General features: G+C 44.6%; 3 protein-coding genes across 7 annotated transcripts; 2 read left to right on the top strand and 1 right to left on the bottom strand.

Annotated features, from left to right (window-relative positions):
- The first annotated feature begins 50 nt into the window (after positions 1–50).
- Positions 51–7,281, top strand: LOC133146205 (zinc finger protein 106-like). Of its 4 annotated transcripts, XM_061269627.1 has the most exons (22): positions 58–102; positions 666–766; positions 879–940; positions 1,087–1,290; positions 1,365–1,802; positions 1,881–2,468; positions 2,657–3,017; positions 3,095–3,155; positions 3,235–3,389; positions 3,487–3,547; positions 3,779–4,511; positions 4,594–4,643; positions 4,770–4,918; positions 5,103–5,237; positions 5,328–5,444; positions 5,609–5,800; positions 5,901–5,963; positions 6,154–6,273; positions 6,457–6,528; positions 6,597–6,668; positions 6,796–6,942; positions 7,013–7,281. In XM_061269627.1, the coding sequence occupies exons 1-22, from the start codon at positions 84–86 to the stop codon at positions 7,067–7,069; spliced, it is 3,957 nt and encodes a 1,318-aa protein (XP_061125611.1). In that variant the 5' UTR covers positions 58–83; the 3' UTR covers positions 7,070–7,281. The 4 variants fall into 4 exon arrangements, with proteins under 4 accessions (XP_061125608.1, XP_061125609.1, XP_061125611.1 ...); XM_061269624.1 differs by having other exon boundaries at positions 51–186; positions 669–766; positions 1,365–2,468; XM_061269625.1 differs by having other exon boundaries at positions 55–186; positions 1,365–2,468.
- Positions 7,282–7,322: 41 nt separating this feature from the next.
- On the bottom strand, positions 7,323–13,081 carry capn3b (calpain 3b). The gene is made up of 22 exons (XM_061269628.1): positions 12,716–13,081; positions 12,034–12,103; positions 11,800–11,918; positions 11,601–11,734; positions 11,369–11,537; positions 11,083–11,166; positions 10,928–11,015; positions 10,733–10,814; positions 10,312–10,472; positions 9,974–10,140; positions 9,900–9,911; positions 9,571–9,779; positions 9,452–9,488; positions 9,085–9,165; positions 8,475–8,552; positions 8,349–8,406; positions 8,224–8,288; positions 8,083–8,151; positions 7,939–8,017; positions 7,731–7,847; positions 7,592–7,650; positions 7,323–7,511 (listed from the first exon to the last, which is right to left on the bottom strand). The coding sequence occupies exons 1-22, from the start codon at positions 13,028–13,030 to the stop codon at positions 7,485–7,487; spliced, it is 2,280 nt and encodes a 759-aa protein (XP_061125612.1). The 5' UTR covers positions 13,031–13,081; the 3' UTR covers positions 7,323–7,484.
- Positions 13,082–13,809: 728 nt separating this feature from the next.
- nrbp1 (nuclear receptor binding protein 1) lies at positions 13,810–19,240 on the top strand. Of its 2 annotated transcripts, XM_061269700.1 has the most exons (18): positions 13,814–14,322; positions 14,510–14,760; positions 14,888–15,010; positions 15,475–15,576; positions 15,667–15,756; positions 15,823–15,863; positions 15,940–16,034; positions 16,116–16,199; positions 16,273–16,331; positions 16,494–16,592; positions 16,668–16,800; positions 16,870–16,960; positions 17,040–17,090; positions 17,268–17,403; positions 17,484–17,537; positions 17,604–17,667; positions 17,740–17,795; positions 17,886–19,240. In XM_061269700.1, exons 2-18 carry the CDS (start codon positions 14,533–14,535, stop codon positions 17,979–17,981), a joined length of 1,602 nt encoding a protein of 533 aa, XP_061125684.1. In that variant the 5' UTR covers positions 13,814–14,322; positions 14,510–14,532; the 3' UTR covers positions 17,982–19,240. The 2 variants fall into 2 exon arrangements, with proteins under 2 accessions (XP_061125683.1, XP_061125684.1); XM_061269699.1 differs by having other exon boundaries at positions 13,810–14,322; positions 15,940–16,199.
- Positions 19,241–19,333: the final 93 nt, after the last annotated feature.

Genomic DNA, 19,333 nt, shown 5'->3' with positions numbered 1-19,333 from the left:
TATTTATTTATATGTATTATTTGAATGTGGGCAAAGAGATTGGCTGTTTTGCCTGTGGGTGGGGTTAGGGTGACGTCACAAACATGGCGGCCTCACGGCAAAGTAAGCTTGTGACCATGTGAACCTTCATGTAAAATTTTATTTGTGTCCTCTATTAACCTCTTTGAAAGTAGATAAAATATCCCGGTGAGTGTAATCGTTTCAGTCTCTGCTTTTATTGCCTGTATTTGGAGCTGTTTATTCCAAAAGAATGTATATACACTTAGAGAAATGTCGGCTGTTGGTTACACAGCTAGCGTCTTCACTTGTTTTTTTTTCTCCAAATTGTTTTTGTTACGTATTGAGTTACAATTAGATATTGGTTGTAGATTTGCAGCAGAATTTCTCAAATTATCGTCCCGTGTTCAGTCAGTCAGGCATTAGTCACTTAGCCAGCCTCCACGTGTACTGGACGTGATTCATTTCATCATAACGGTGATATTTACATGATATAAATATATCTCCCATTTTCTGGCCTAATCTCTTTGTCAGTCTAATATTCCTTGAGAATAGATAGTGCAGACCTGTGTAAATTTGACTACGTGTGTCATGTCACCAAAAGTCCTGCCCCTATTTAATTGATCAGAAGAACTGTACTGATGTTTCTTAATTGATGGTTTCTTTAGCAGACATGGCAACTCCCCAAAATATGCACAACAATTGTCAGCCAACGAAAAAGCCAAAAAGTAATTACTGCATTTTGTGTCGAAAGGTGCTTCCGAAATATGTAAGTATCCATTTTTTGTTCATTAAAGGTTAAATGATGTTGTTTTGCACTGTAGTTGACGAGTCATTGGATTTACTGTGTTTGTGTGTTTTTTTCGTGTGTTTGTCACTAGAATAAGCATGACCACATGCATGGCCTGCCACACCACATAGAGCTGGACAAATTGCTGGGCAAGTAAGTAAAGTACAACCTCTGCTGGGCTTGGAGGAGGTCCTGTTGTGTGGTTGGACCGTTCAAACCTGCAGGAGAAAAAGGAGGGTTAAGAATTGCACTTCTGTCTGATTTCATGGGTATCTTTTTTTTTTTGTTCCCCTCCTCAGAGTTCCGTGTCACGATTGCCAGGCATGTGAGCTGTCCTCCATGGTTCTTCAACAATACGCCCAGCACATCGCCATGCCTCAACATCGAATCAATTTAAAGAGGATCAAAATGCAAAACGTAAAACCCATTTCACTTTACAACACTCTCAACCACGAAACAATCAAGGGTCTCCTCAGGAGAAACAAGGAACTAAAGAAGGAGAGGTACGGTTTTAACCGCTTTGTTTTTCCTGTTTTGCTATAAGTACTCAGAATGCATGTCCCTCTTTACTTTGCAGGAAAAAAGAGTCACAAAAGAAGAAAAAGAAACGAAGACTTGCTAACCAGAAAGAGCCTGGCCATACTCAAGCTGGCCAGAAACAAGCTGGCCATACTCAAGCTGGCCATACTCAAGCTGGCCAGAAACAAGCTGGCCAGAAACAAGCTGACCAGAAACAAGCTGGCCAGAAACAAGCTGGCCAGAAACAAGCTGACCAGAAACAAGCTGACCAGAAACAAGCTGACCAGAAACAAGCTGGCCAGAAACAAGCTGGCCAGAATCAAGCTGGCCAAACCCATACTGGTCAGAAACAGGCAGCCAGTGGACTGAAAAATGTGCAACAAGGTCCAAATACATTCAAACAGCAGGCGCTGGGGCCTCAGCAGAAAGGCACCTACACTGGCGCCGTCCAAAAAAACATGAACCAACTGCGAAGGAATCCGCCCCGAGCTGCCAGGTATTGCGTCTCCCAATACAGCAATGAATCATTTGACACCGAGCTGGAGCCCTCATGGTCCTCGATGGCCCATTTTAGCCATTACGCGTACCAGCGTGCCGAGCTGGACGACTTCACCAGCGATCAGCTGCCCGATCGAGGAAGCGTCATCTTCACGGATGAGCTTCCGCCTGAACCGACGCAAAACGTGAGCGCATCTAACTCGCAACCGAAGCCTGTCATCATCCAAGGCATGAGCGTCACCACCATGCTTCGAGAACTTCGACGAGCGATGGGCGTGCGCGAGCCCTGCAGGGCGGATCGTGAAGCCAGAAAGCAAAACGCCGAGGCGGAAGCACAGCTGTCTGAGCTTTGCTCCTCGCTGGAGACCCTCAAAAAGGAGGAAGCGAAACAAAGCAACAATGCCGCCCAGGCTGGCAAAAGCGCCCCACGGAACAACGTCGCAGCTGAACAGAACACTCCTGGACCCTCAGCCAGCATTCAACACCCTCAGCAGCTCGGCTCCAAAACCAAGGTTCGGATCGCTCACAAAGCAGCGGCCGATCAAAAGTCAGCAGAGGACATTTTGAGAAAGGTGACCCCAAAGTTGACTCCTAAGGCTCCCGCTGTATCCAGGCCCAAGTTTAAGCAAAGCTGGAAGCAGATGAAGAAAGAAAAGATGCCAAGGTAAGAGCTTCATCCAGAAAATCATATTGTCTGATTTTTAAAGAATTGACGTATTTGCAACCTATGGTTGCAAATATGTATTTGTTCGATCTGGTCAAAATGATCACCAGAACGGTGAACAGAAATCCCAGAACCAAACGAGGGGACCTAATGAACGACCTCTTTAACCATCTTGTGTTTGCCTTCAGGTTTGGAATCGAGTCGGTCAACTCTCAACCGAGCAAAGCTACCTTCGACCTGGGTGTCGACGAAGACCTGATCCTCTCAGAGGGCTTCCACTGGGAGTCTCTCTCCAATGCACACATGCCCCTTCCTCCTTCTCTTCCTGCTCATCCTCCATCATGTCTCACTTCTACACCGCTTCCTACCCGCGACGCGACTCCGAGCGCGTCTCGGGGAGAGACTCGTTCAACGACAGGAGCGCCTGACGAGGGGGGGTCTTTCACACTGGACAATTCCCGTGGTCCGACAGCGGCGGCAACCTCGGTGAAGGTGCAAGCTGAGCATGGAAACCCTGACACCAACAAGAGGAAACACCAACATCTACAAGTGAGTTTTTATTTGAGATTTTAGTGAAGGTGATGAGCTGACTTTGGAGGCTGAAGAAAATGTCCGTGTTTCTGCAGGATAACGACGTCCCTGATGTGGAGGCTGTTGTAAAACGGAGGAAATTTATGTTAAACAATGGTAATCAACGATTAATAATCCCCGCTGCTCCCGAGTTAAAATACTAATTCCAAGCGTTGGCAAAAACGTCTCTTTGTAGACCAGGACCCAATGGACAAGCTTTTGGCGATGTCACTCCGAGAAGAAGAGCTGAGTCAATCGCTGCAGGATGTCGACAAGTCTTTGGTACTCGCCCGAAATGCCTTACAGGCAGCCTACACTGAAGTACGAAGGCTCATGTTGTTAAGGCAGCAGGTACCAAAGCTGCACTGAAATGCGTCCACTTAAAAAAAAAAAAAAAAAACCTTGAGAGCAAAGTTCTCCATGCCTTTCTTCTTTCCTGCTCTTTTAGTGCACTGCAGAGGTGGACGGCCTGAGAGCCAAGCGCATTGAAATACTGCAGAGCATGCAAGGTATTGTGCTTGAGTCGAAATCATTTTTTAAAACACTTTGCAGAAAGTAGAAATGCCCAAGTCGTATATGAATTGGCTCTCAAGCCTTTTTTTTTTTAAACGTTTAAAACTTTGGTTGACAATTAAAAAATAAAGAATGACGTTACATTTGAAAGAGACCGTATGTGGACCTGTGAGGTTCCAATTGGACAATGAAAAATGCCTCCCCCCCCCCCCCATTATATTTTCCAGAAGTGTATTCCGGAAGCTCCAATGTAGAACAGGTCGCCACGACCTCAGCAGCAGCACCTGCGGATGTCGTTCATCCGGATCCAACCTCGGCATCTTCCTCGAGGCTCCTTGTCCCTCACAGTCCGACCGACACCCACCAAAGTTCTGTCATCAATCAGCCTCAACCGGCCTTGCCCGCTCCAAAACCCAACATTACAACCATCAAGCGAGAAGCCATGATCCCGCCCCCCTCGAGACAACCAAGTGACCAAACGGTCTCCCCACCTCCCACTTCGTTGCCCGCTGTGGCTCCTCCCACTCCGAAAACCCAAACCAGGGCCGATGATCCAAATCCACTCAACCCAGCTAATTTGCTCTGCACCCAGAAGAAGCAAGTGAAGCCCGTCGGCGTGACTGAGCAAACCGAAAGCATCTCAAGAGAGGAAGTCGTCGATATGAAGAATGAAAAGATGGAGGAACCTCTTGCCATAGAACCTGTACAAGGAAATGATGCGAGGACTTTAGATAAAAGCGCATCTGCAGTCCTTATTAATGACAATAGCGATAAGAACGCTGACACGGTGGAAGTGATGGAGCCTAAAATGGTGGTCATCGACATTGACGAATCGGAGAATGAGGACTCACCCGATATGTCTTCAACGGCGCCAGGTCCTCAAGAGCTGCCTTCCAAATCCGATAACATGGAGTGCAGCACTGCTAGCACTCAGACTATTCAGCAGACCCCGTTTAAGATGTAAGCTCGCCTCAATTTTTCTTTTAACCAATATATTAATGCGTAGCTCATTTTTTTAAATATTATTTTCAACTTTGCTTAGGAAAGCGGCAAGCCCTGTTGCGTCGGAAAGGGAAGACACTCCTCCACCAGGTGAGTACGTTTCTTGTGAAGTATTGTGTGATAAAGTAAATTAAACTACGATATGGTCTTTTTTTTTTTTCTTTTTCTTTTTTTTTTTAAAGCACTCTTGATTTTGTTCCTTTAATCTTATTTCAGAGACTGTTGAGATGGCTGGTGAGAACGGGACGGAGTCAGCCTTGGGATACTTTTTGAACCACACGGAGGCCGTTCACGGTCTGCAAGTCCACGAAGGCGTCTTGTACACGTGCTCGGCGGACATGACAGCGCGGGCTTACAGTCTGCTGGTACGTCAGGAGTTACAAAAAAACATTTTACAGATCGGATATTAAATTGGCACAGCAGCAATAGTAAGACCACGTATGTGCTCCAAAACACAGAGCAGCATTAAGACATTCAAAAAATGACTATGCTTGTTCCATATTTACTCTTTTGAGCAGTCTCCTATTTTTTCAAACTTCCTTGCTATAGAACCTGGAATGCCTAGGAGTGTTTGAGGGCCACAAAAACAGAATCAACTGCCTGCTGGTCGCCTCTTCTCCAAACACGCCAGCCAGACTCTACACCGGCTCCAGTGACTCCACGATTCGCATCTACAGCATAAAGGTAGAGAACATCAGGAGAGGCCATCGTTTGACACGTTTGAAAATGGAAAAGGTCGATTGCTGGTTTTCCCCCCCCCTCTCTTGCCACCAGACAAAGAAGTGTCTGGAGACCATCTCACTGGCTGACAGAGTGCTGTGTATGCATATGGCTTGGACCACTGTGTTTGTTGGTCTTGCCAATGGCTCAGTGGCCACCTTTGATTTAAAGGTAAACAGGTTCTTTTTTTAAATGTATTTTTTGCCATACGGAAGCTAGATCCCGAAAGCTTAGCCAGTCTTGCCAATTGAACAACTTTGTGTTTATATCTCCAGTCCTTTTTTTCTAATCATGTCTAACCCCCCCCCCCCCCCCCCCCCCCCTCCTCAATGTAGACTTCCAAACCGCTGGATGTGTTTGAATGTCACGGGCCTCGAGCGGTAAGCTGCTTGGGCACGTCGCAGGAAGGCGCCCGGCGGGTGCTGCTGGTCGGCTCCTACGACAGCACCATCAGCGTGCGAGACGCCAAGAGCGGTTTGCTGCTGCGCTCGCTGGAAGGCCACACCAAGACTGTTCTCTGTATGAAGGTGAGGGGACACTTGAAAAATGATCCAGCTGTCCTTTTACGATGCTGCTTGTGATCAAAGTTGACTTCGGACACTTTTCTTGTTTGTTTGTTTTTTCGAGGTGGTAAATGACTTGGTGTTCAGTGGCTCCAGTGACACCTCCGTTCATGCTCACAACATCCATGTAAGTAGAAGTGATATGGTGACATTATCTATTATTATTATTGCAATCATTAAATGACATTTCCACATAAATGTCATTAATGATGACGCAATCGTATTAATGGAATCAAGAGCAAATTTGTAATTTGCATTAATCAGTAGCTAATTAGTAGTGCTAATGAACTGTCCATTTCTGTTTTCTGTGCACGTAGACGGGTCAGTTGATTCGGATCTACAAGGGACACGGTCACGCTGTCACGTCAATCGTCATCTTGGGGAAGGTGATGGTGACCAGCTGTCTGGACAAGCTGATCCGTGTTTACGAGCTGCAGGTAGAAAATATTTCTTAATAAGTGCGCAGAGGTCTGTGTTGTAGACAGACACCTATTTTGAAAATGTTTTTTTTTTTTTTGGTGCCAAGCAATATAATTAATACTTTAGCGCCATCTTGTGGAATCGTGGTGGTTGCATGTTGCTGCATCTTATCTATCGATTCTATTTGTGTTGCTTTCCAGACCCACGACCGCTTGCAGGTGTATGGCGGCCACAGCGACATGGTGATGTGCATGGCCGTGCACAAGAGCGTGGTAAGTGGACTCCAAAGATGGCCGATTGGAACCCATCGACCATTGCTTCACCTCGTCATTTCATTCAGATCTACACGGGTTGTTACGACGGAAGCGTTCAAGCTGTCAAACTCAACCTGATGAAGAATTACCGCTGCTGGGTAAGAACCTCCTTTTAGGATCTTAAACCATTTTGATTGGTTTATTTGGCCGCTTTTGTAACTCTCTCACAACCCTGCAACAAAGTACAGCATTGATTCTCTTCCATTCTTTTTGCGTTCGTGGCAGTGGCAAAATTGCTGTCTGATTTTCGGCATGGCCGAGCACCTTCTCCAGCATCTCACTCGAGACCACACCAATCCCAAACTGGAGGTGGTCAATTGTCGCTGGAGAGGATGCAACAAGTTTTTCCCCACACAGCAGGCAGTCAAGGAGGTAATTTAATATCTTGGATTGTAATATGTAATTACTCTATTCATATATGGCATGTGTGTTTTATCTGCAGGAGGTTCCTGGGCATATGCAAAATCATGTGGATGTGGACAGTAAGGTGGAGTCATGAGGAGGTGCGCCGATGCCGTCGTTTTTCCGCCATTTCCTGTTCTCATGTGGTTACGTCATTCGTGCTTCCAGTTGAACACATGTAGTGAAATGTTATTTGTTGTTCTATTACTTTTTTCTTCTTAAAAATCATGTTGATTTTGTTTTAATGTGTTCAAATAACGTGTTCAGAACAACAGCTGAGTTCTAGAAATAAACAGGACAAAAATGAAATAGTTCTAGTACATCATTACGAAATGAATGTAGGGCAATCAAACTGTTCACCAAACAAAAGGTTTTATTATCGCTAGAAACTCAACTACAAACTGATAACGTTGCGTAATTCCATAAATTATTACAAAATCATAAGGACCAATGAGAATTGTCCATTAAGACTTTGTATGTTGTAAGAGTTGCCGGGTCATGCGTGGAGATGTTTAAGAATACATGGTCAGCTGAAGCCACTAAAGGGGAGCAGAAGAAAAAAGAGATATTTTTACAGGTGTGTGTTTAAATTTAATAAGTGATAAATACATTTGGTTACCTCCAGCACATTAAGTTTGATTAGCCCATCTCCATCCTTGTCAAAAGCATTGAAAGCCCCTACGGACGACACAGAACACACATATTTGCATATATATACATGGAAAGTTTTAAAAAAATATTAGGAAATTGATACATACTGAACATGCCCTCCAGTCTGACAAAACAGCAGATGTAACTGTCAAAGTCGACGTTAAGTTGCTTGTCTGCGTAGCGCATGGCGATGATGTCATACAACTGGTTGTTGAGGTGGAGGCCTTTGTGGGCAAAAATATGGCACGGAGATCCAATTAACATGAAATAAATCAATCGACAGTATTACACGAGGATATTCGTGAGGCTGCTCACCTGCGTCAGTAACCGCGTTTCTCATTTCGAAACTGCTGATTGAGCCGCTTTGTTGTTTGTCGTAACTTTTGAAGATCACCTGCAAACACGTAATCATCGGAATCATGTCGTAATATTGCAACAATAAAGTGAAAATAAACATACATGCCATTGCTTAATTTTTCTCCACAAGTGTTTAAACTCCTGGAAATTTAGTTTTCCTGTCCCATCTGTCTGGAATTTGACTCAGTTATGGAAAAAATAATTATTTCTTCCTCCATATTGCCGGCAGCGTGTTAAGGATACATCCATCAGTGCTATCATACTTCGACATGTCTCCAGGCTGAAACCCTCCATGGCCTTTTCGTGTACTGCGGGAAAAGAAGTGTAGCTTGAATGATGGTCACCTGACCTAGCTTAATTCCACTCACGTTTGGAGACCACGTCCTTCATAATGGTCTGGAGCTCATTGGCGGTGATTTGCATATCCTAAAGGATGCATTCATTTGGTTAATTAAGCACAATAGTTGCTGCTGAATTGAAGTCTGCTTGTTTACCTCGCCGGCTATTTTTTTGTAGATGACACGGAACTCTTTTTCCTCTTCAGTTTCTTCCTCAGGCTGAAGAAGTTTTTTCTAGTCAACATAAGAAAATACTCATCGATTTTTAACACCAATGCAATCTTTCTGCGTACGTACATACCATCCAAATGAAAGTTTTTGTGATATTTAAAAAGAGACTACCGTATTTTCCGCACTATAAGGCGCACCTAAAAACCTCTAGTTTTCCCAAAAGCCGACAGTGCGCCTTATATATGGACAAAGTTTTAAAATGGGCGATTCATTGAAGGTGCGCCTTATAATCCGGTGCGCCTTATAGCGCGGAAAATACGGTAATATTAAAATAATAAAATAAAGTTCCTCCCCTTAAGGTGGCCTGTGGCACCTTCCTAACCAACCTACGTGCGAGATCATGAGCACAGAATGGGGAAAAAAACAGGTGTAGGAGTCATTCGAGATCAGCTGGGAGGGAGGCCAATTCTTTTCTCCCCAGTGATATTATTTAACCCACACTAGATTACATTTCAGGAGCCATAAATGACCCAGCTTGCAGCCAGATACTCACTGCATGGAAACTATGATTGAGCAATCATGACAACAAAATTACTTTGGGCTTCTTCTCCCCCTGAATGCCGTCATGCAGGATTTCTTTGTTGGCGAATGCTCGATCGGACACATACACAATAGGCTGAAAGGATAAAACATATTGAGGTGTTAGTTCTTGCGTCATCGTGGCTTGGGTTTTCTGTCAAGAGATATATGCCATGCGCAAAAGTATCGGGACACCCCACACCCCAAGATGTTTGGTCCAGGTGTCCCAATACTTTTGTCGTCATCATGAAAAATGCAAAAGACACACCAAACCTTATGAGAAATGCTGCTAATGCTAAATGATGCTATATTAAATTCAAACCTTGCAATATTTATTGCAATGTCAAATAGAACTGCACTCTAGCGACATCTATGGGACAAACCCGGGTTTGATCAGTCCCGATTGTGTTCTCCGCTTCCCTGTGGCAGACACACAAAAACAACACAAATTATCATTAATATAATGTCATGGTAGTCACCATTGAGCGGCGGACGTCCTTACTCAGAGGTGCTCCTGTTCTCGGAAAAGACTCTCAGAATGAACTGGCCTTCTTCATGAGGCTCAAACGTCGTCGGGATGACGACGTATTCTCCTGGGGGGAGCCTGACGCGTTCGGTGATTTCACGCATATTGATGTAATGTTTGCATTTCGCCTTGGAGGCGTTATACAAGAAGAAGTCCTTCTGGAGATGTCGATTCCGGCCACCCGTCTGAGATATCCAATCAGAATGCCATTTTTGTAGTTAAATGTGTATTTTAAGCCTACAATGCCAATTTGGATGAAAGATATCGCTGCCTCATTATTATTTTTAATTGCTATGTTGTGTTACCTCTTTTGGCACCTGCAAAGAAAATAAAGGGAATATCAGATGTTATGGATCAAGTCAAGCGACACAACCATTACCTCATAGATGGAAAATCCGATCGTAAGGAACCTGGGCCCTAGCTCTTTCTTACTGCGACGACCTTTCTGCATCAGCGCCACAACAACTGTGCAGAGTTCCTGCGGGTCCTCTGGGTCTTCATTCTCGTACAGTTGCAAGTGATACTGAGGATTGGTCCAGAAGGTATCTGTCGAAAATAGCATGGAAATGAGGAGAAAGAAGATATGCTTAATAAGATATAATAATACACAACATCAATGCTAGTTTTGTGTACCCGTCTGTGACGTTTTGCATTGTGTGTTAGCATTAAGCTAGTGGATTTAGATGCTATTAATGCGGTTCGGTTTGGCTTCCCCACCTGGGAAGTTTCTACAGCCCCCCGCAGAGCTGCCTCGGACCCATCGACCCTCGTTGACGGACACGTTCCAGCTGTGCCTTTCATCACCGTGCAGCGTGTCGGGGGTCAAGTTGCAGATCTCAAGCTTAGTGAAGTTCTTCTTGAAGTCGTCAAATGACATCCTGGGCAGGTATGTGAAAGAGGTTTCATGGAAGACCCTGTAGTGTTTTTCTTAGCACTAGATAATATTTAGCTTTATAATCCAAAGTTATGATGATGATGAGAGATCATAATATTGATGGACAAGCCAGAATATGTCATGTTGTGCTAGCAGTGCTTGCAGTAATAAGGACATTTGCTTAAATTATGTTGGCTTCCCATTGGCTCACCATTTGTGGGAGGAGCCAAAGGATAAGCGGTGGTGAACATGGATTTGACTCACCAGAACTCACTTTGCTCAACAGTTTGCTTTTTAAGGTTGTTCCTATCTGCAATAGAAATAGTTGACCATTCCTTTGAACTGGAAAAAAAAAAAAACACCAAACATAAGCAGAGTTGGTGCAATTGTTGCTTATGCATTTTGTGCAGGAAATGAAAAGACACATTATCGGCACGAATGGTTTTCCAAATTTTACTGCACTCCACGGTCCCTTCCATAGTACTCGACCCCAAGGATTGCGTAGTCGGATTAGGCGAATTTTGCTGTCTTTTGCAACCTCATCACACTAGAAAAAAAAAAGCATTTCTCAACATCACCAAGTCTCCAAGAAAATACATTTGGCATGACTTTACCTCCTCCAAGGCGATGATGGAGTAGGCGTGTCCTTGGACCAGTCCAAGTTCAGTTTTGGACTCCATTTTACTAGGCGAGGTAACCTGGGCACCATCATGTATTACTAAATGGACATTTATTACCTCTGTTGAGTGTGCAGGCATGAAGATGGAGGTTTACACACACAAAAAAAATCAAAACTATAATGTTTGGTTTGAAATGCATATGGGTGACTTTACATACAGTGGTTGGAGGGATTTAAAAAATAAAAATAAATAGTAAAGAGGAGTCATTTTACGCACTCACATCAATGGAGCAGCCCATCAGCGAGCCTCTCTGCAGGGCTTTCTTCATGATCTTATAGATCCCTTTAGGTGCCTCAGACAACTCAAAGAACTCGGTGACTCCACCTGTGAAGTCTTCCATGGCTTCCAGAGTATTACCTCCTCTCAAGGCCTCGTAAGAACCATTCAGCCTCAGATCAGAGAGCAGACCACCATTACCATTTTTCCCATTGTGTTTTGTGAATAGTTATTACTTGGCGTAGGCTTTTTCCAGAAGGGCGCTCCAAAATTCGTTCTCACGAAAGGATTTGGTGAACACCAGACGGTTGTTGTAGGTGGGGATGCGGTCGTCGACGACCACATCGATCCATTCGCCGTAACGCCAGAACTGCGGGGGTTAAAGTAGAATATGAGGGCTGTTCAAATCATACTTTAGATCCTGGCTGTTTCTACCTGGAAATGAAAGATTCCCGCGTAGTTTTCCGTGAAGCTCTGATCCGGAGGAATCACTCTGTAAAGAAGCTTCTCGTTCAGAGTCAGACAAGCAATGGCGGCCAGCAGCCAGCAGTCACCTGTCAGCAACAGATACAAACTCACGTTTGTTCGTCTTAATTGCTATGACAAACCAATTTCGTGCACGTGTGATGCAGAATCATTTTTATCGTAAATAATTATTTTCAATATTACCCAACTCTCCCTGACAGATGTCTGTCCTGTTGGCTGAATCCACAATGAATTGAGGCTTTTCACATATTTCCTGAAAAGTAATTCATGTCAGAAATTTAATTTAAATTAATTTACGCTAGTTTTTTCCACTGACCCAAAATGCATTTATTATGATGCTGGCACAATTTACAAAAATAGCATGTTTACAGAGAGAGAGGCGGAAAAAAAATAATATGGCAGTGCAGTAGTTTGCAAAAGGATCTGGATAAATCTTTGTCTACAAAGCTAATTATGACATTTGCTGTGTCAGACAAGATGAGGGTGTAACTCAATCCAAACCCCAGCTGGGACCTCTGAACTGCCCTCACACATTTGTCACGTATTCAATGGCAAGCAGCTGCTAGATAACCCTCACTCGACCATGTGTTATTAAAGAGAAATATTACAGTACATTTGTGGTATTATTAGAAGCATAAAATCCCTTAAACACATGTTGGTTGTGTTTATCAGGACTCACAGGCCACAATAATAGGCACGTCTCTCATTATAATAATAATAATAATAATTAAAAATAATATCTTAAAATATAAATACATCACTCTTACCAGACAAATTTAGACACTGGGCTGCAAGTCAAGACATTTGCCTTTGAAATTCTGATATTCATCATCATCACTCTATTGGTGTGAGAGTGGTGACTCACTGAAGGTCGTTTCCACACAAACGTCATGGGGGGCTTGTGGTGGCTGTAGAAGAGTGAGGAGTCGCAGGCCGGGAAAAGAGGGTCCTCAAAGAGCACCTTCTTCTTGACGTATTTATCTCGCAGCTCCATGAATGTCTTGAGACGCTTGGCATCCTTGACGGCCTCGTTCCTGCTAAGGATGGCTGAGTAGATGGAGTTGGCTCCTGCTAAGGGGTAGTCCGCCTGGTCGTCAGGTGCCTGCGACGCTTCCGTTTCCCGAAGCACTCGCACGTTTGTATCCTCCACGAGAGGCCGTTTATTCTCCTGGTTCTCCATATTCTCTTCTAGCTGTCTGGATTTCAATCTGGAAATACGATGCTGTCGTTGTCAACCCAGTGCGAGAAAGTGTCCTGTGCAGCTCCTGTGATAACTTGTAAAGTAAACTCTCACGCTCTTGGGCATTGGACCTAAATATACGCTCCTTAATTTAGGGGGGGGGGGGGGGGGGGGGTCTGGTTGGCTCTTTCCAAAAATACACATCAGGAGAAACAATCATGACACAACATTTGTGAACAAGAAACCCCTCAGTAATTGTATGACAATAATCAAGTGCTAGCTCATGAATAATAAAAGATGCATTTCAAATTAATCTAAGAACCCTATACAAATGGGAGCTATATTTTTTGACATTTGTTATTGAATATGATTCATTTTGAGCAAAGAGCTGGCTCTTCAGTACTAGCCTGCTTTTTATTTTGCTGTGATTTGATAAGCGATTTTCACACTACCAACTTTAAAAATGTTATGATTTTACATGCGATGCATATCTATATATACAAAAAAGTACTACATAAAAATACTGTATTATCAATAATATGGGAGGAGACCATGTCGATGGTTGCCAGATATTTTTGAGCAACGTAAGCAGTTCAAATATAAAGAAAACAAGTTGAATTAACATGATGTAAAAAACATCATAATATTCAAAACAAAATCTAATTGTTGTAGTTATCTTGAACGCAACGCGGTTCACAAGCGTGAGATTGTGAAACCTTTTCGGCATTCGTTTTAGCTCTTCTAGCTGCACAGAAAGGGATGCTCGCCACACCATCTGGCAACCAGAGCCTACTCTGACGTATACGCTTGAGTAGTGCATTGTGCATCTGGAACTTGTCGCCATCACATTTGGCTTTTGTGTCTAGCACTTTAACGCCACGTTAATTGACTCATTTAAATGTCTGTGAGATTTCCCAGTGTAACGTTACCATGTTATATGTCGGTAAATATGTGTAGCAGCGTCGTAATGTTGTAGCTGTGTCATTTTCAGCCTTGTACAGGGAGACTAATCTTGCGAGTAGCAAGGTTAACCCAAGGAGCGGGCGCTGGCTGCTTCCGAACGCTAACGCTAGTTAGCTTGTAACTCCGCTAAACATTCGAAGTTAAGTACAAATTTACGATTTGTTGTGTCGCCCTGGTAGTGTTCTCTAGCTAAGGAAGCTAGCCGTAAGTTCGTTGGGGAACCCAGAAGATCTTGCCCCTTTCTTTCTAGCTAACTAAGCTAGCTTGGGACCTGAGAAGAAAGTCTGTTAAACTGGAGCTGACACCGTCACATTTCCTTTCTTTGACACGTATGTAATATATGTTAAGATTTTGCTTACTCGTATTTTGCATGCTTTTATATCGTAGCCTTTTTCTTTATGGCGCTAGTCGCATAACTCAACTTGCCAGCTGTTATTACCGGGCGCCTGTGCTAGCCTAATACGATCGATGCATAGGCCTGTTTTTGCACGGCTCATCGTCGGTGTCGCACGGCAGGCTGCTCGGCGTGACCAGCCAACATGTCTGAGGGCTCCGAGAACAAGCAGGCCCCGGACGTGGTCCAGGAAGGCAAGCCTGAGCCGATGGCCGCTGCGGCCAGCCAAGGCGTGTCATCGGTGTCACCACCCGTGTCGGTGGTGAACCAGCCGGCCGCCGCCGCCACGGAGGACGAAGAAGAGGAAAGCGAGGACGAGTCTGAGATTTTGGAGGAGAGTCCGTGTGGACGTTGGCAGAAGCGCAGAGAGGAGGTTACTCCACATTCCTATCATTCAAAAGCAACCTTTACCGCTCCTGTTTAAGTAAAAGTATAGGCTCCAGATTCCGCCATTTATTCAGTACAGTGATCATAACATGATTTGATTGTTCTCCTTGAAGGTGAATCAACGAAACGTACCTGGCATTGATAACGCCTACTTGGCCATGGACACTGAGGAGGGAGTTGAAGTTGTGTGGAATGAAGTTATGTTTTCAGAAAGGAAAAACTTCAAGTTACAAGAGGTTGGTGACCTGCAAACTTTTTTTTTTTTCCCCCCCCCCCACCAATATGTTCAAAATCATCCTCCCATCCACCAACTTACTGTATAAGCTCAAATGCTGCCAGGAATTGCTTCGAAATGTTTTTCTGAGTGTGATTAAGTTACATCACTCCCTTGTGGTTTCTGAGGATATTTCCTTTCCTAGCTTCAGGGTGTATTTTAGCACCGTCTGTTCAGTCCCCTGCAATCTCACTCAAAACAGACTGAAGGCTTCAGTTACATTTGAGATTTGAAGCCGCTTTAAAACAAGCGATCAAACCTGACGCCGGCGGTGCAATCGCGGAGAGAACATGCGGTTCCTTCTGAGTTGCACATATTTTACGGGGGGAAGTGGGGCAAAATAAGTACAGAAGGTTTCCTCGTGTAGTACTTGTCTCGGCATTCAAACGAAAGCAAATGCGTGGCGCTTTCTTTTCTTCTCGACAGGAAAAGGTCAAGGCGGTGTTTGACAATTTGATCCAGCTGGAGCATTTGAACATTGTCAAGTTCCACAAGTACTGGGCTGACGTCAAAGAGAACAGAGCCCGGGTACACAGACGCCACTCGCATCAGCATTCCTGTCTTACCGCACCTTGTCTTATTCTTACGACACCCATGTCTTACCTTCCACTGCCACAGGTCATCTTCATCACAGAGTACATGTCGTCGGGAAGTCTCAAACAGTTTCTGAAAAAGACGAAAAAGAATCACAAGACCATGAATGAAAAGGTATGGGGAAAATCAAGGTGGCAAATTGAAGATTTATGTTTGACTTGTTGTAAATGTTTGTGTCAGGCTTGGAAGCGCTGGTGCACACAGATTCTGTCTGCTCTCAGGTGAGTGAGGAATACGTGCCTTCTTGTCAAACACATTCACGTTCGCCGTTGACAAGTGTTTTGTTTTGCGCGGCAGCTACTTGCATTCCTGCGAACCGCCCATCATTCACGGCAACCTGACCTGCGACACCATCTTCATCCAGCACAACGGCCTCATCAAGATTGGCTCAGGTAGGAAGGAGACTTTGACCGTTGGGAATGTATTGCCCCGTTCAAACGACGGACCTCTTCTCTTTCTTTCAATTGTTCTAGTGGCTCCAGACACTATTAACAACCATGTAAAAACGTGTCGGGAAGAGCAGAAGAGCCTTCACTTCTTTGCTCCAGAATACGGCGGTATGATTGCGCTTTATTTACAAATACATTTTTGCTTGATTGATTATACCGTTGTGTTTTTTTGTCCCTCCAGCTGTCGCCAATGTCACCACTGCAGTGGATATCTACTCCTTTGGAATGTGCGCCTTAGAGGTGAGGGGAAACTTTTCAGCTATTTGACCACAAGGCTTCATTTGTACTCCTCGACAGACACAATTTGTTAGTGTTGTTTTCTTTTTGGTACAAATGCATCTCCATCCATTTTCTGCGGCGCTCATCCTCATCCCGCATGTCATTTTCCATCTCTCTTCACAGATGGCAGTGTTAGAGATCCAAAGTAATGGCGATTCGTCCTACGTTTCCCAAGAAGCCATAAACAGTGCCATTCAGTCCCTAGAGGACCCCTTGCAACGGGTAAGCAGTCTTCTGCAGTGGAAACAAAGCCCCTCAAGTTGTCAACGTTTTATTTATGTATTCCTCTTTTGCCAGGAATTCATCCAGAAGTGTCTGCAGGTGGACCCGGACAAGCGTCCCACCGCCAGGGAGCTCCTGTTTCACCAGGCTTTGTTCGAGGTGCCCCTGCTCAAGCTGCTGGCCGCTCACTGCATCGTCAGCCACCAGCGTGAGTGCGGACATGGCCGTGGAGACAGCAGCACTAATTGTGTCCTCACGACACCGTATTTTCCCCTAGATATGATTCCAGAGAACGCGTTAGAGGAGATGACAAAAAACATGGACCCCAACCTGGTGATTGTGGAGGGCAAGGAGGCCGTTCAGATGAAGTGAGTGTTCTGCGTCGTTGGTTGGTTGAGGATGCGAAATCAGACTGACTGATGTTTTTTTTCCCCCCCCTCTGCTCAGGCTGTCGCAGTTTCCTGCCCTTGAGCTGGACAAGTTCCTGGAAGACGTTAGGTAGGATTGCCAAATGAGTCCTAAATTACAAATGTGAAAGTGTCCGAAATAGAGATTGAAACAAGAACAAAATTAGTGTGACTGAAAATACTACTACAGAAATGAAGGAAGAATCCAAAGCGATCCAAATTGTTTGCCGACTGTGACACTTCAACTTGCTGCTTTTGTGTGTGTCAGGAATGGGATCTATCCCTTGACGGCGTTCGGCATTCCGTGCCCGCAACAACCTCAGCAGGAGGCGGTGAAGTCGCCCATCGTGCCGCCCTCTGTCAAAACGCCCACCCCAGAACCTGCAGAACTTGAGACCAGGAAGGTGAGGGCTGGCCACACGGCTAATGGCAACCGAGCCTTTGCTTGTCACCTCACGGCAACTCTTTTGACTTTTTTCCGCAGGTGCTTCAGATGCAGTGCAACATTGAGCCCGTGGATGAAGGCGCCAAGCATCATGTAAGGCTCAGCACTATGTCACATGTGTGCACCCACACGCCCTAAACGTCATGTCTCTCTCTTTAGCTGACTTTACTGCTCAAACTTGAGGACAAACTCAACCGACACTTGAGCTGCGATCTTTTACCAAGTATGTTATGGTCTCGCTCGCGAGGTAACCGGCTGGCCTTCTCTTGATTGAGCTCGTTGTTCTTTGGTTTAGATGAGAATGTGCAAGAGTTGGCCGTGGAGCTTGTTCAGCTCGGCTTCATCAGCGAGGTAATTCTTCCGATACGTGCCGCTCGTGACGTAGCGAGGCTCTTGGATGAGCAAATGAGGCCTTGACTTTGGTGACATTCTGTGATCCAGGGCGATCAACCTCGTCTGGCGTGCGTTCTCGAAGAGGCCTTCTCTAAGTTCTACAGCCGCAACGGTTCCCTCAACCCTGTGACAGTCTCCTCGTAGCAGCGGAAGCCGCCTCGGCGGCCCGGCCCGGCCGCCGTCTCCTCCCTCCTCCTATTTCACAGAGGAGGAAAGCCTTGCTCTGACTGCGACCCCTCGCTTCAGTCTTTCTATATTCTGGTGAGACGAAGCTACCACTCAGTGGTTCTCTCCCTCTCTCTCTCTTTCTCTCCTCCCCCCTTTTTTATTTTATTTTATTCTTCCCTCCTATTCAGTACAGCCATCAAGGGTCGTTGCAAGAAGAAGGAAAGAAAAAAAAAAAAAAAACGTTTCGCGTTGGGGCTTGTTTCATTAATGTAAAAGTTATAAAAGGTTTAACTGCGAAAAAGCAGTGTTTTTCCATAAGTCAGTATTAAAACTGTGTTTTTAACATTTTTACTGTTAAATAGTGATCTACCCCCATCCAGATTGCTGAAACGTTGTCAAAGTCTCAGCCTCGGATCATATTTAAACCCGACGGACTGCTTCCCTGTCGTACTTAAGCCAGTTGGAGAAAACGTGGAGTCGTATTAGTCAAAAAAATATCCCAACAATTTATTTGTGCGTGACTGTAATTCACTTACAGCGCTATTGTTGCAGTTGCTTGTTCTGAATGTAACCTTCTATTCGCCCTTTTCTCAAAACTATTATTAAAAAAAAAAAAAAAAAAATCCTAAACCCCCCCACACATACCCCAAATCTCTTGCCAAATTAGAAATCCCGAATTCCGTCAAGTCCACATGGGAAAACAGTTCTCAAGTGGCGCTCTTTGAATTGACGCTGTTACTTTCTCGACAAGCTCATGACTCGTTCTGAAGTCCGTGAAGGTGGCATTCATTTTACACAAGAGGCTGCTGCTGTTCCATCAATGTGAACATTATGATCATTTTATTTTTTTACACTGCTCCGCTCTGTACGTGCTTAGCTAGTTGGCGAGAATTAACGCGAGCGAGTTTTCCATCAAGTCTGTGAACTATTTCAAATGTCTGTGGCTGCGAATGGTCGGCGGGTGTCTTCGAAAGCGGCACATTTTGCACTTTTCTCTCCACTCGTTTGTTACTTTTGAGGTGAAAACGTCCCGCAGCCTCCCAAAACATCCAGAATTGGCTAAATAGGGGAATATTTCTGTTGCCTTTGCTGCGACTGTCTCACAGGGTGTGTACAGATTTGCAGTGTTTTCTTGACACTCACTGCTATTTCTGCTAGCTCTTGGTTTGCCCCCCCCCCCTTTTTTATTTTTCACCCCCTGAAAATTAAAAACAAACATCACTAGTCAGCAATTACTCTGTGTTTGTTTGAAATCATTAATGAATATGCGTCATTTATTCATGAGTTAATAATTCATTAACACCAATAAGCAAAGTGACGAACGATGT

This window comes from Syngnathus typhle, linkage group LG22 (genome assembly GCF_033458585.1).
Source record: "Syngnathus typhle isolate RoL2023-S1 ecotype Sweden linkage group LG22, RoL_Styp_1.0, whole genome shotgun sequence".
NCBI lineage: Eukaryota > Metazoa > Chordata > Actinopteri > Syngnathiformes > Syngnathidae > Syngnathus > Syngnathus typhle.
The sequence above is the reverse complement of the archived record's forward strand: the minus strand, read 5'-3'. Positions and strand labels throughout refer to the sequence as shown.

Excerpts from the sequence above, each read along its gene's own strand:
- capn3b (XM_061269628.1), bottom strand. The coding sequence starts at position 13,030 with ATGGAGAACCAGGAGAATAAACGGCCTCTCGTGGAGGATACAAACGTG. Across the intron at positions 8,289-8,348 it reads GAAGGACGTGGTCTCCAAAC|TACACGAAAAGGCCATGGAG; the intron begins GTGAGTGGAATT and ends CTTTTCCCGCAG. Across the intron at positions 8,152-8,223 it reads GTATGATAGCACTGATGGAT|ACAGATGGGACAGGAAAACT; the intron begins GTATCCTTAACA and ends GTCAAATTCCAG.
- nrbp1 (XM_061269699.1), top strand. The coding sequence starts at position 14,533 with ATGTCTGAGGGCTCCGAGAACAAGCAGGCCCCGGACGTGGTCCAGGAA. Across the intron at positions 15,757-15,822 it reads ACAAGACCATGAATGAAAAG|GCTTGGAAGCGCTGGTGCAC; the intron begins GTATGGGGAAAA and ends TGTTTGTGTCAG. Across the intron at positions 17,668-17,739 it reads GAGCTGCGATCTTTTACCAA|ATGAGAATGTGCAAGAGTTG; the intron begins GTATGTTATGGT and ends TCTTTGGTTTAG.
- LOC133146205 (XM_061269623.1), top strand. Across the intron at positions 4,919-5,102 it reads CGCGGGCTTACAGTCTGCTG|AACCTGGAATGCCTAGGAGT; the intron begins GTACGTCAGGAG and ends TCCTTGCTATAG. Across the intron at positions 5,801-5,900 it reads AGACTGTTCTCTGTATGAAG|GTGGTAAATGACTTGGTGTT; the intron begins GTGAGGGGACAC and ends TGTTTTTTCGAG.